Here is a 14,922-nt window from a genome sequence, read left to right on the forward strand (position 1 = left end):
CCTGCTTGTTTCTCTGCTCCTGTCTTGTTAATGAAGCCCCTTCTGTTCTCCTGATGCCTGCCCTCGAGTCCTTCGTGACAATCAGCACGAACACAAGCTAAACATCAATCCCTGGGCTGATGCTGATTAAGAACAGTGATCTAACACCATGGATGATACAGCACAATGTCTACCATTACCAATGTCGTACTTGACTCACACAGTGGTAGCTGATTATTCTGACATCGTTAACACGGGTTCAAATGCAAAATTATTTTTTCCACGCAAGTCACAATTTTATGATGTGTATTGAGACATTCACGGGTCTGTATTTGTCTAGAAATATAATGTTATGTCTAGAAATGCAATGTTATTTAAATCTGTTAGCACCTGTGATTAATATAACCCTTCAATGGAAGCTTATATGAAGCTGTAATCCCTTATCACAATAATTACATTCCACATTAACATCTGCTGTTTACATTTGTCTACTGTTTCGTTTAAGCAAGATAACACAAAGCTATTTCTATCACGTATTTTATAGGTTATAATCAACGTGACAGTGGGAAATTTTTACACTGTAGTTAAAAGTATAGGGATTAAAAGACCAAGAGCTCCCTCTGGTGGTCCAAACAAATTGTACTCACAGTTGCTACCACAATGGGGGATAATCATTGAATATTACACCACGTAAATCTGATTGGTTGCCTGTTCAGTTTAATGGCTGATGCATGCTACAGCTACAGCATGGATTCAAATACATTTATTCAAAAAAACATGTGGAGAGAATCAATCACCTTTCATCAGTTTTATTTTTTGTTTCATGCACATACAGGTCATACATTTTTCCATGCGTACATGGGTTTTATCTGCTGTAAATCCATTCATATTTGAACAGCAGTTACATTAAAATAGTCTGTCATCCACAGAATGAATGTTGATGGGAAAATAAGGTTATGTATGACAGTGACATCTAGTGGTTAGTAATAGTAATCACAAGTAAATAAGGCTATACCTACAGCTGAGGTAGAAATTAAGACTACATTGTTAAACAAATCTGCATTTTAAAATCCTTGTTTAATCCTGGTTCTGCTGGCAGAAGGCTACGCTGAGCAGCAGGCTGCTTCCAGGCTCGTAGTTTCTAAGACAGCAGTACACAAGAACAAGGTGAAGCAGGAGACACTGGGAACGACCAGGAACCAGCCAGGTAGAGGGCAGAAGTAACTTCTTAATGCCAGAGATGACTGTCAGCTTATCCGGCAGTGCCTCGTAAATCAGAGGATGACATCGAGTGACTTTCAAAAGGAATGGGGAACATTAAGTGCAGGTGTGAAGTGCACTGCTAGGACAGTTCATATCAGGCTCCTGGAAGCAGGACTAAAGCCCCATAAAGCAAGGAAGAAGCACTTCATTAATGAGAAGCAAGGAAGAACCAGGCTGCATTTTGCAAAAAAAATATATCACTCACAGACGCACACCCATGAATTGAGAAATGAGTGAAACAAAAATTGTGCTGTGGTCTTTTTTCCACGGTTGTATATTTAAAAAATTGCTAAAAAAGGTAAGCATTGAATAAGACCGTCAGTAAGTCATTTTATTTAAAAGACATAATTTAAATTTGTTTAAAAGTGCTAGTGCTTTGTTTAAATTCACAATAATTGAACTGTAGTATTTAGTCGAAGGTGCCAAATTGGAAGCCTTTTCTGGGTGGGGGGGGGGGGGGGTGGGGGGTGTCCGGAAATCATGGCTTGAGAACTTGAGATGCCATGTTATCCACCTTATCAAAGGTCGGGGAAATGGGCGAGGCAGTAGTCTGTGTAGCTGAATTCTTCTATGGGAAAAGGAATGTCCTTCCACTTCTTTACAGGACGGGTACCCTCCTTTGTCACCAGGGCGAAGTTCTTGATGGCCAGGTTGGGTAAGGTGACATTCTTATATATGATCTCCATACCCCACTCCTGTGCACACAGACATACTGCTTTTACCACACAGACCAATTCAGACAACGTGTAGTACTAGTTAAAAGTTTGGCCGCACCTATCTATAGAAAGGCTTATTCGTACCATTTCCTACATTTTAGAATAATTATAAAGACATAAAAACTATAAAATAACACATGGAATTATGCACTGACCAAAAAAGTATTAAATGAAAAATATTAATTTGCTGGGGAGGAAGTTCTGCGAGTTGGGACTCAGAAAGTTGCTGGTTAACATCCCTGGGTCGGCAGAGTGATCCCACCATTGGGCCCTTGAACAAGGCCATTAGCCCCAGTTGCCCCAGGGACTGGCTGCCCCTACTGTCATCTCTATGCCAGTTTCATTAGATGGCCTTCTAGTCTTCTAAGGAGGTCCCACATACTGTATATGCTGAGCTCTCATTGGCTGCTTTTCCTTCACTCTCCAGTTAAACTCCTCCAGGTGGCCAGATCATGTGATGCAACACTATCAATCCATATCTCCTTTGTAGGTGGCTTGGCATGTCCAAACTTTTGACTGGTACTGTATGCAGCTTGCAAGCACAAGCATAGAGAATTCATTTTGCAGTGCAAATGGATTCCATGATGGAAGAAATAATATGTGATTGTGACTGGCAGAACAACACTCAAACTCTGTCTTCATGGAGGCTCAACTATGTAGGAGTTGGATCCGCATTTAAAACAAAGCCAGTTGTTTTGTACAAGGTCAGAGCATAAGGGGCGCATCATTACCCCAAAGCAGGGAGGGGACTGTGGATAAGGAGAGACACCATCTCCACAAGCAAAACATCTCCACAAGCAAAACATCTCCACAAGCAAAACATCTCCACAAGCAAAATATGTGAAGGAAATGAACTCGATTTCTAAATTCCAGCATAAACCAATAATATCTCCCTTTTGTGTCACGCCGGAACCCAGGATGTCACACTCATAAATTCAAGGACATGTCACCATTTGTTTAGTCACTATACAAGTCTTCCCTTTTCTCTTTAATGCTTTGTTAATTTTTCCAGTTCTAAAAATATACACCAGCTCAAAAATGTTTTCACTGAGCCAAGTGCTCTTAAAGGATTTATATTCAGGAGCTTAAATTCTGCGTAATTGCTTGTCTTTTATGGCCCGGCAAATAAATTCAGCTGCCCTCCAGAGCATGACGCGATAATTAACTCATCCACCCGTTTTTAATAAGTACTCATCTGCTTAGGGTCACAAATGATCCTTGGAGACATAGCAGGTTGCATCCTGGATGGAGGAGAACAGCCCACCGTGATGTGGTCTCTCTCTCTCTCTCTCTCACACACACACACACACACACCACACACACACACTAAGCACGATCTAGAGTCACCAGTTTGCCTGAACCCTAGCAAACAACTCCAGCGAGGGGTGGGGTGTACCTTAAGGCATCTTGTTATGCCTTGAAAACTTAAGTATCCGTGATATTTCTTCAAAGACATGGATTGTACCATTAGGTTTTAATACCGTAATCCGCCAAATGTCTTAGACTGGCCAAGAAAATCGTTTTAAAAGGAAAATCAGTTTAAAGCCATCTATCTGGGCAGTAAGTGCACATTTGGCCAGAAAAAAACAACACTATTTGAGATTAGAATATATACCAATGATTAGGACCTTAAGATATAGTTGGTTCAGCCCAAGTTCTCAAACTGAGAGCACGCATGTCAAATCATCCGAGCTAAAATCATTCAAGGTTTCAGCCCTCAATGCCCCCAACCTCAGGACGCCTCGGCAGACAGCAATACAATTAAAAGTAACAAGAATTTCCCCCGTTTTACAAAAAGTTATCGATCCCCTGTCAGATGCCTAAACTGCAGCTTTGGTGGGCAAAATCTCTCCTCGGGGGGGGGGGGGGGCAGACCAGCCATTCCATGCATTTGTTAGATTCCACTACCAGCCACTTAATTAATTAGCTTAATTGGCTAAGCTCATGAGGTATTGATTAGACAGATGAAGTGTGATAGTGCTCAAGTTCACCGAATACATGGGTGTCCTGGCTGGTAACTGCAAATGCTGGGGGGGCTTGAGGAAAGATTTTGAAACAGCTAAGCAGAAACACAGACAAATACAAGCAGAATGTAAACATGATTTTCTTTGGCAGCAGTATAAGCTGTCATGTCGCAGGAATCTGACCATTTCGCTCAGCTACATGCACATCTGCCTCGGGGCCTTACCACGCCACATGCAGCACAGCTGATTTTACGGCCTGGATTCCAGTCTTTGAATGACTTCTCCAGATGAATCTGTCCCCCAGCTCTGTAGTACTTCCTGAAAGCCCAAAGAGATGGTAAAAAGGGTAAATGTAAGGTAAATGTGTTAACTAACCAGTTAACAACTCAGCTGTACAGTGGGAACCCAAGGTTTAAGCTATCAGTCTTATTCAACGCTTCCAGAAATAAATGGTTCACAAGTTTCAAACTGCGCGCCGAGTTAGAGCAGGCTGTCACAGAGTGAGCCAATGCAGGTAATCAGCATAGAGGTAAGATCCGTGTGAAATGTATAAGAGTAACCTAAGTTCTTTCATTGTTCCTTGATCCTTTGAGGAGTATAAAATAAAACATGATTTTCATGTTTTTTTTCCATGTTCTTTCATATATTTCCATTGCTTAATCATCACTTGAGAATTACGCAAAAAAAAAAAATCAGAATCTTTTTCATTTGCGAGAGTAGTACTACACAATACTATACAATAATGTACATTATTATTACTGTATTTAATATTGGTAATGTCCAATATTCTTCCCGATAAACAGAAGAGCGCCCGGTCACCTCACCACTCCACCCCACATTCAAATCTTGTGAATTTCAAATGAATTTCAAAATAATCCCCCTTCCAGGGGCCAGTAACTCACATAGTGCAGAGGGTTAAGTCTCTGCCCCGAATTCAAAAAACTGTCCAGTAACTTATGTCATCAGAATCTGCTCATTTGCGATCAACAAGAGACTGTTGATTAGCGTGCCGATGTAACTCTCATGCCAGCTGTCACGGTCGGGCAGAAGGCGATTCGGGAAGCAGGGATACGGAGCCAGGAAGTAGGGCAAACGGGGTTTATTAAGGGAGAATCCACAGGACGGGGAAGGACGACGGGTAACATTAATGACAAGTCTGGGGAAGACTGACTCAGACGAGAACTAAATACAACAGACAAGCTACGGGTAACGAGTCACAGGTGAGAACAATCAGGGATAAACAGGAGGTAATGAGGTGGGCGTGGCACACATTAGGACGGAGAGGGGCGTGACATCAGCCAACTGTCGGGGGTGATCACTTTTCAGGAGGCTTCTTGACATTGGAGGTTCTCCCCCATTTCATCTCTCCCCCCTCCTCTTTCTGTCCTCACCTCACATTTATATTCATGTATAACCACCATCCAGACATCAGCATACAATATTTATGCAGAGAGCAACCAGTTTCCAAAACAAACTCCCAGAGAAACCATTTCATATGTTTATGGAGATATTGTACTTTTTAAATGAACTGTCCAACATACTAAAAGCAGGGACATAATGTATGTCAAGATCACCATCAACGTTCTCATGCATCAAACTGATTTAATGAGTATTTTGTGATAATTACACAAGCTAAATGCATTTGAATGGGGTTCCTTCAGAATCAGGTTTGCCTCACACAGATATAAGAACCTTTAATTATAGGAACTTATGAAACTGCAGGGTATAAGATGCTGGCTGATCTACTTCCAAACCTAGATCTCACCCATCTTAAATGTGTCCATGTCTCTCATGGAGAGCAAGATGGGGTTTGTGAAAACTACCCAACTAAAGAGCAAATTTGTAAAATTCAAATCAGTCCACAGGACATGTTTTCGAGAAGAAGCCTGTGGACTTAGTGGGGTTTGGAAATTTAGTTAAAGTACTTCTTTGGATTACATGCAGACCAAAAGAGTTTTGGTTCCCAATACTGTAACATACGATGAGGAAGCCTGGCTTTAGGTCATTGGCGGTCTCATCTCAAAAACGACAAACAAGTAGACTGAGTGAGTTTTAGAAATTTACTCTTCAATTTTCCAACAAGAATCAATTAAGTAGCCATATTCTGTTAACTAAACATCAAGAACTGACGGAAAAATGGGACACTTACTTAAATGTGGGGTTGACGTTGACGTAGTGCGCGTCATCAACCAGCTGGATGTCGTTGCCATGGGCGACCTCGGCGTAGCAGGTCCGGCATGACAGTGTGACACTGGCTGGGTCGTACCGGTTCTGCTTCTGCCTCATCTTTAGCCCTGCCATCCTTTTCATGATCATGGTCTCCTCCTGTATCTCAATGATCTGAGAGATGACAAGCACAGGCCCTCAAGCAACACTGTTGTCCATGGGTATAAAAACACGCCCAGTGACAGGTGTCCCTGACTGAAACGAGGGTCAGGTTCTGAAAAGCAGACATTTTTGTATGTGCAACCTGTTTGCTTCTACAGCTTTGGAATTACGGACGTGTCTCAAAGCAGATCACACTAATAGAGCATAGTATAATGACAGTAATGCGTTAGTGTGCTTTCATGTTAAATGTCACTCAAAACACACTGCAAAACATGATATAATATGGATCGTAACTGTGAGGCAGGATGGCAAACAGAATCATGTCACATGACACATTTTTTCCAGAACCAGGAACCTTTGTCGTGTTCACACCGCAGGAACTTGGCCTGATTGTGGTTCCTTAGAGTCAGTTCTGGAGCCCTTTTTTAGTCCCTACTCCAGACAAGGCACTTTTACCTCGAACATAAATTACAGGGGTGGTGCTTACTGTACAGTGATACCTTGCTTATAGGTTAATCACAAGCACTGGCGTTAACTTGGAAGTTAGGCAGAAATATGGGTAAAAGAGACAGAAGTAGGAGAGCAAATATTGAGCAGGTTGAGTTATATTTGTAGTTCAATTACATTCTATGCATCAATGAATACTGTTTTCTTGCATCTCCATATTTCTGCATTGGAAAAATTTGACCGATAACCAATATACTTTTGTCTAACAACGTATTGGGCTAATTAGAAGTTTACATTACATCGTTTTTTATTTTGTGGAAAACAAAAGATCGATCTGCTGGCTAAATTTAATAAGAATCATGACCATATCGTGGGTCATATACTGTAAGTAAAATATAAATGAAACGCTGCGCCCTGTTATGACTGCGATGGATCCCCCCAATAACTAACAAAACAACTTGTTCATCCTTCATGGTTTTGGGGTGGTGGCGTAGTTTCACATTAAATTACGTGTGAAGTGAACCTATTGACCTTTTTGTGTCTCCCATGCTTATGTGGCATAAAGGTTCCCAGTTCCTGTTGTGCGGTGTGAAAGCGACACATGGAAGTGGCCAAGAGCTACAAAAGTTCCCAGGGACCAGGTTCTGGAACTTAGACTGAAAGTTCCTATCCATGCAGCGAAACTGAGAACCAACAACACTGGAGGAGACGCCATGAACAGTTGACCCTAACAAAGCAATCTTCACCTGCCGCTGGAAGTCACGGGGGTTCATTTGCTGCACCTCATGAATGGCCCGCTGGGTCAGCTCCTCCAGGTACTCATTCGTTTTCTCACGCTTAATCTCCCGGCCCGTCTCCAATGCTACCACGGAGTAAACGCTGCCCTGGGCCCGGGCCCGTCCGCTGGCCTGCTGCATGGCGATCTCGTTGGTCAGCAGCCCGTACCGCACCACCAAGTTGCACTCGGGGATGTCCAGGCCTTCCTCGGCCACGCTGGTGGAGATGAGCAGGTTCAGGTGGCCCTCGCGGAACCGTCTGATGGTCTGCTTCTGTTCATTCTGTAGAGCAGGAGCACAGACACAAAGGATAACACTTATGCAGACAACATCGGCCAGAACCTGCCATGCCATATTTGCATATTTGATATTATTGGCACAGATAATCTACTCAGATAAATATTAAAGACCTTTCATCAGCTTGCTTTGGGCTGTAACTAATTATTGAATGTATTTCACTCAATACATATAAGCTTCTGTTATGATGTCACAAGCAAAGTCTGTTAGGCCCTGGACGTCCTTTACTTCTTTAATCACTTTCAGACACTCAGGATTCTCAAATATAATCCTCAAATAAGGCCCCAGTTAAGAAAAGCACCAAAATGTAGTGTTAAATATTACCATAAAGACATTTCCCAGTTTACCAGGGTTCATAACATAAGCTCTTGGTTCTTGCTCTGGTCCACAGAACCTAGAACTGCATCAACATAAATGCGGGTGACGAGACATTCAGCCAAGAGAAGAATCAGGGTACCTGGGTCATGTGACTGATCTGATTTCCTGCCCCGGTGAGGATCGCAGCCTTGATGCTGGTGTCCTGTAGAGCGCGGTTGGCCAAGATCCAGTCGTACAAGCAGCGGGCGCTGACGCGGGTCTTCGTGAAGAGGATCCCACGGGAATTAGCCTGCGAGTCAAACTGCTGCAGGAAGGTACTCTCCAGCTGAGCCAGTTTGGGATTCTCGTGCTGGGCCATGCCCGCCAGTGCCTTAAGCTCAGTTCTGTTTTCTGGAAGAGGAGGGAAACCATTAAACAGAACCGCTGACAAAGAATAAAGGCATTAATCTGCCATCTCCCACAGGTGGAAATTTCTGGTCCAGAAAGTAAAAATCCAGACCAAGATTTTGGTTCGACCAACCAGTTGAGTATAAAAAGTCACAGTCACAGAGTTCTCAACTGGTTGGTCGAAACAAAATCTTGGTCTGGATTTTTAGTTTCTGGACCAGAAATTTCCACCTCTTCCATTCCAAACTGCTTATCATGTTTAGGGTCATGGGGACAAAACTGGCAGGCTACCCCAGGCAGCACAGGGCAGGTTAGGGACACTGTGGATGGGATGCCAGTCCATTGCAGGACTCACGCGCACAGACACTCAGTACAAGGAGGAAGCCCAGGCAACGAGAGAGCATGCAAACACAAAGAAAGGAGGCATGAGACAAGCATCATGCAGCCTTCAAGACATTCAGTTTTCCTGTGAAAAATGAAATCAAAATTTTTTTTGATTTACACTTCTTCTGAACCTTCCTGCATGACAGTTATTAGTATTGTAACATGTCAACAACACACTAATATCTAATGCAGCGTTCTCCAGTCCCAGTCCTGGAGGGCCGGTCTGCAACACAGTTTGCAGATTTCCCCCATAAAAAATACCTACTAAACCTGGTAATTGGCTAGTGAGCCAGTCGGAAAATCTACAAACTGTTGTACACTGGCCCTCCAGTACCAGAACTGCGCAAAACCTGATCTAATGTGATGTATAACTGGAGAGGAAAGACCTCACGACAGGCTGGTTTCCTACCTTCGAAAAGACCAAACAGGAACCAGTCAGTGGCATCCAGGCCAATCCGCTTGATCTTCTCGTCGCTGTAGAAATCGTCCAGGACATTGAGGGCGTCCACCATGCGCACGGTGTCGTTGATCAGCAGAGCGTTGTTATACTGACGCAGGTGCAAGGCACATTGGGCCAGCTGGCGGTTCCTCCGCTCCACACCTGGTCCAGCAGAGACGGATTAATGCCAGCATCACACACACCAGCTCCATATCCACAACACCTCACTTTCTACATAATGATCAATCTCGCTAAGCTACGCAAACCCAACCCACGAAACCTAGCACTGATGAAATATTTACGCCTGTTCATAATTGCTGTATTGTGGTTTAGAATTAAACAACTGAAATCATTCAAATGACCAGCATAATGCTTTTTATAATAGATAGCTGGCTGAGTGCTGCTTCTACCCATTATCCATAAGTGCTCATTATTCATTAAACTGACTTACATTGTATACTGTACATATTAAATCTGGAAAGCCCAAATAATTGCATTATATTCCCTAAATTTGAGGTGAAATAACATTTTGCATCAAAATAAGAAAACCTGCCTAAAGGCTTTGATTACTGCATTTGCCTTCTCTCGCCTCATAAAACTGTTCTCATACTACTAAAAATGATTGTAGCCCACATCCTGTACAACTTCAGAGAGGTTGCCCACTGGTATCACATAACCCATTAAAATCATACAAACTCTTTCGGTTCCATGCTCACACACATAGGCTTTATTAATGACCTGGAGGTGCTAATGCTGAGCACGACTCGCGTAGCTAATGCTCAGCACGACTCGCATAGCTAATGCTGAGCGCGACTCGCGTAGCTAATGCTGAGCGCGACTCGCGTAGCTAATGCTCAGCACGACTCGCGTACCTAATGCTGAGCACGACTCGCGTAGCTAATGCTCAGCACGACTCGCGTAGCTAATGCTGAGCACGACTCGCGTAGCTAATGCTGAGCACAGCTCTACTTTGCCAAAGCCAGTCCAGACTAGCACCCATCAGTTCACCTTTCTTCTCCAAGAGCACCACGCTGGCCTCATACTCCTGTGTTCCGAAATCATTAAAGACATCCTCAAGGTCCATGAACTCATGAATCGTCTGCATCATGAACTTGACATGGTCCCCAAATGGATCCTAAGACAAAAAGTACCCAGTTACTCGTGTTGCTTTTCCACTGCCACTGAGAACTGAGCCGTACCCAAGCCATACCGCGAATTGATGGTTTTCCATTGCAAATTATTTGAGGCATAGCCAAGCCATAACCGCACTGACACGGCCTTGCTAAGCTGAGCTGGTTGCGTCACCAACATCTGAACTGTGAAAATGGTGATCTGAATCAATATGCATTGATTATCTACAGGAAAATAATGGCATATTCTATACATTAATTCAATATTAGTAGTAACTGTATTGATGCATTCCCAGTAACTCAGGATTTGAAATTTGCCAACCTCTTAGTTAAAAAAAAAGTACTATCAAACAACTAAACAGAACGGATTCGTAATGCTAATTTAGGCAAGTGAATACTAACTCCGGTAGCATTTGATGCTAACATAACATGGCAATTCTCACAGACATGCTAGTGGAAATTAGCACATACTAACTCATGATATACGCCCTGTGAACATTAAATGTGTTTCTTCAGTTTTAGGTCGCTGTGGTTCTCCAAAGGCGGTAACACCATTACCGCGCCGACCCTTCTGCAGTGGAAAACCGAAGTGAGCTGGAACCGTGTTGCAACTAGTCTCTCTGAGGTATGGCTCGGATACGGCTTGGAAAAGCCCCATTGGACATCTTCTTGTAAATGCACCTAATCCTTGTTCAAATGTAAATCTGTAATGTGTTTGAACTCAAGAGTACAAGAATGGAACTATGCTTAAGGAATATAAGCCCAACAATCATTTACAGCAGGGGGTGGGCAATGTTATCCGCAGAGGGCCGGTGTGTATGCAGGTTTTTGGGATAACTTGTAGGTCAGCTGTTCAAACCCAGGTGTGAGGACTCTTCAGCCAATCAGTCCTCTAATTAGTAATCTAATGCAGCGAAAACCCGCATACACACCGGCCCTGTGCGGATAAGATTGGCCACCCCTGATTTACAGGAATTCTACCCTTACAACTCACAGCAAGAACTGACACCTGCTGCTGTCCAAAATAAGCCCATGCGCAGTGCTGCTGTCATTGGACACCACTAGGAGAAAGTAACCAACCTTCAGCCTCTCCTGAACGATGTCATACTTCTTAATGGGTCTGGGGACTCTCTGCTGTAACTCCACGGCATGCTCCTCGGAAGACATGATGGCCGAGGCATCAAGGTTGGCACAAACCTACAAACAACAAACGAACAATGTGAATGAGCAGAAAGCTTATTCTCACACAGGAGAATCTGATCGGACTGCAAGGACCAACCTGCAAAATGTGTTTCTTAGCTCCATCGAAAGTCTTGGCTCCCCCCGTCCCAAGGGAGGCAGTAAGGCCCAACACCTGTGGTAAGTTCATTTCCCCGGTGAGCTTCTGCTCCACATAGGACCCCATAATCTTGTTGTAGACCGTCTCCTTTTGGGTGTGGTGGCATTCATCGATGATCAGCAAGGTGAAGTCTGAAGGTGGTCATCACACAGACATGTGAGATTCTAGACATTCGTCTCATTGGCTTAGAAATGAGGGAAACTGGAGAGATCATTAAGTAACTTGCACATATACCATATATCGTAAAATACAGCCATGCTGAAACTTGCTCACTGTATTATTTGTCGCTATGTGTAAGATACAAACCAAGATGGAGATCAATCAAATATTCTAGGTTGTTCTAATCTGTATTACTTAGCTTTTGGAGGCCACCAGAAAGAAAAAAATAGAGTGGTAGACTGTGCAGACATTAATGAAGCACAGAGAGACACACAGAAACAGGTGGGTCACCTGTAAGCTTCACGTGCTTCTCCTCTTCTGTGCTCTTCAGGGCGTTTTCCAGGATCTGGGCCGTGCAGATGATCACGTCACTGCTCTTCACCACCACGCTGAAGAAGTCCTTCTCTGCACTTTCTCCACTAATGGGCACAACTTTGTACTGAGAGCCGAGGAAAGGATGGAACTCCTTCGAGAAATGCTGGTCCACCAGATGAACCTAAGATAGATCAAAGCAATAAATGACAACAAACTTTTTGTAGAACAGAAGAAATTCTTACTAGTTTATTGCATTACACTTAATTTGCATATGTTCTAATGTCAAATTGTGTTTCTTTTTTTGTTCTGAGCAAAAGCTTTCAGTATTTCTTGTGACTGCCTTAGACTATTGCACAGTATTGTATATTACTGTATGTAATATGACGGACATATTTACAGATGCTTGGAGACACACAGGCGTGAGGATGCCTGCTTGTGTAGAGTCGCAGCCTAACCTTATTGACTAAGACAGCCACCTTGGCCTCACGTTTGCTCTCCAGATGCCTCTTGGCCACATACACGGCTGCTCTCGTCTTCCCTCCTCCTGTGGGCAGCCAGATGATGATGTTTCTTCCGTCCAGGGCTGGCCGCACCACCTCCGCCTGATACCCATACAGCTGTATCTCCTCCATCTCACTGTGGCCAAACGAAAAAAACGGAACGCAGTAACGCAGCAGCCGGCAACGCGTGCGCATGCACGCCGGCTCTTAATAGTAATTAAAATAACCAGATATCATCTACACCAGTGGTTCGCACACTTTTTTTTCTGCAACGCTTCTAAAAAAACACTGGTCTCGCGACACCTTTTGATACGACATTCGCCGAGCCGGGTCGCGAGGGGTGGGGGGGGGGGGGGGCGTCCCTGATGGCAGAAATAGCGAACGATAAAACCTGTATGGCAGGAGCATGGGGTGTCGACGGAACACGATTTATCAGTTTGTTCAGCGTATTCTGGAAATCATCTCGTGACACATCCCAACTATTTTGCTACTTCCTTGTCACCACACTATCTTGATCAGGGGTCACCAACATAGTGCCCGCGGGCACCAGGACGCCCCCAAGGACCACATGAGTGGCCCCCGGACCTGTTCTAAAAATAGCACAACTCACCAGTGAGCAGTGTCTAAAATTTAATTTTATCCTGTTGCTTTTCTTATTTAATCATATTTACATTTATATAGATTTGAAAATGACAATATCTTTAAAAAAGCATTTAAAACATGTTTATTATACATGAAATTTATTATATGATAAGTTTAGGAGGGCGTTTCAAACTGGTAACCCTTCGTACAGTATACCCGTGAAGTAGGTCAGTCTCAAAAAGGTTGGTGACCCCTGGTCTTGATTCTTTCATCTCACCTTGAACCTTGAAGGGTTGATTAATGAACTTCTTTCTGGAAATTGCTCCTCCGAACAGTCACCGCAGTGTAATATTAGTATATGGCAGAAATCAGCTATACTGTCGCCTAGAAGATAAACAGACCGACACAGCTAAACAACGCGTTTAAACAACCCGTTTAAACATAAAAACATAAACATATACTTTATAAATACATACCAGACATACAACATGGACTGACAATACCCCGCAGCGAATCGTTATACTGTAATTAAGCTGCATATTCATTCATAAGACTGAGTGAAACTCAAAAAGCATCAACACTGCTGAAGAACAAGATGCATTAGGAATGGTCAAAATTAGCCTTACGTCGATCTTACCAACACTACTTTAAAATTCAGTGTCACCGTTCCTCTCACCCGATGGTTTTGTGTACAAAGAAAATGCATCTTCCTAATATACACTTCGACTCATGTGACTTCAAATGTCAAGAACAGAAAACGAAAATGAAATCTCGGTTAACAGCATAGAAAAGTACGCGGTGGCCCTGCTTAAGGGGGTCTAAGACAAACGACGACAGAAGACGCCCCAGACCACGCCACCTACGGTTCGTCAAACTGTCCATACTCGGACAAACGAAGACTCTTCTGTTTCCGTGGCAAAATGGTTTGAATGCAAAAAAACATATAGACTACGTTTTTATAATTCATTTCCGTTGTAAAAAAATTAAAATGCCTGTTAGAAGTGGTGTAGCAGTGCAAGTGGCTTAACAAGTGCACTAAAATTTCTGTAATTACATATACACTCACCTAAAGGATTATTAGGAACACCATACTAATACGGTGTTTGACCCCCTTTCGCCTTCAGAACTGCCTTAATTCTACGTGGCATTGATTCAACAAGGTGCTGAAAGCATTCTTTAGAAATGTTGGCCCATATTGATAGGATAGCATCTTGCAGTTGATGGAGATTTGTGGGATGCACATTCAGGGCACGAAGCTCCCGTTTCACCACATCCCAAAGATGCTCTATTTGGTTGAGATCTAGTGACTGTGGGGGCCATTGTAGTACAGTGAACTCATTGTCATGTTCAAGAAACCAATTTGAAATGATTCGAGCTTTGTGACATGGTGCATTATCCTGCTGGAAGTAGCCATCAGAGGATAGGTACATGATGGTCATAAAGGGATGGACATGGTCAGAAACAATGCTCAGGTAGGCCGTGGTATTTAAACGATGCCCAATTGGCACTAAGGGGCCTAAAGTGTGCCAAGAAAACATCCCCCACACTATTACACCACCACCACCAGCCTGCACAGTGGTAACAAGGCATGATGGATCC

At 43.4% G+C, this 14,922-nt stretch overlaps 1 protein-coding gene across 3 annotated transcripts; it reads right to left on the reverse strand.

The window, feature by feature from the left end:
- Positions 1-772: 772 nt before the first annotated feature.
- Positions 773-14,116, reverse strand: dhx58 (DEXH (Asp-Glu-X-His) box polypeptide 58). Of its 3 annotated transcripts, none has more exons than XM_072704938.1 (14): positions 13,961-14,116; positions 13,601-13,707; positions 12,697-12,877; positions 12,218-12,422; positions 11,708-11,898; positions 11,509-11,625; positions 10,307-10,433; positions 9,269-9,460; positions 8,228-8,478; positions 7,444-7,755; positions 6,072-6,262; positions 4,147-4,240; positions 1,733-1,937; positions 773-1,428 (listed from the first exon to the last, which is right to left on the reverse strand). In XM_072704938.1, exons 3-13 carry the CDS (start codon positions 12,871-12,873, stop codon positions 1,761-1,763), a joined length of 2,034 nt encoding a protein of 677 aa, XP_072561039.1. In that variant the 5' UTR covers positions 12,874-12,877; positions 13,601-13,707; positions 13,961-14,116; the 3' UTR covers positions 773-1,428; positions 1,733-1,760. The 3 variants fall into 3 exon arrangements, with proteins under 3 accessions (XP_072561039.1, XP_023691139.1, XP_023691140.1); XM_023835371.2 differs by having other exon boundaries at positions 13,950-14,105; XM_023835372.2 differs by having other exon boundaries at positions 14,000-14,103.
- Between the last annotated feature and the right edge of the window lie 806 nt (positions 14,117-14,922).

Source organism: Paramormyrops kingsleyae, chromosome 22 (assembly GCF_048594095.1).
Source record: "Paramormyrops kingsleyae isolate MSU_618 chromosome 22, PKINGS_0.4, whole genome shotgun sequence".
Lineage (NCBI taxonomy): Eukaryota > Metazoa > Chordata > Actinopteri > Osteoglossiformes > Mormyridae > Paramormyrops > Paramormyrops kingsleyae.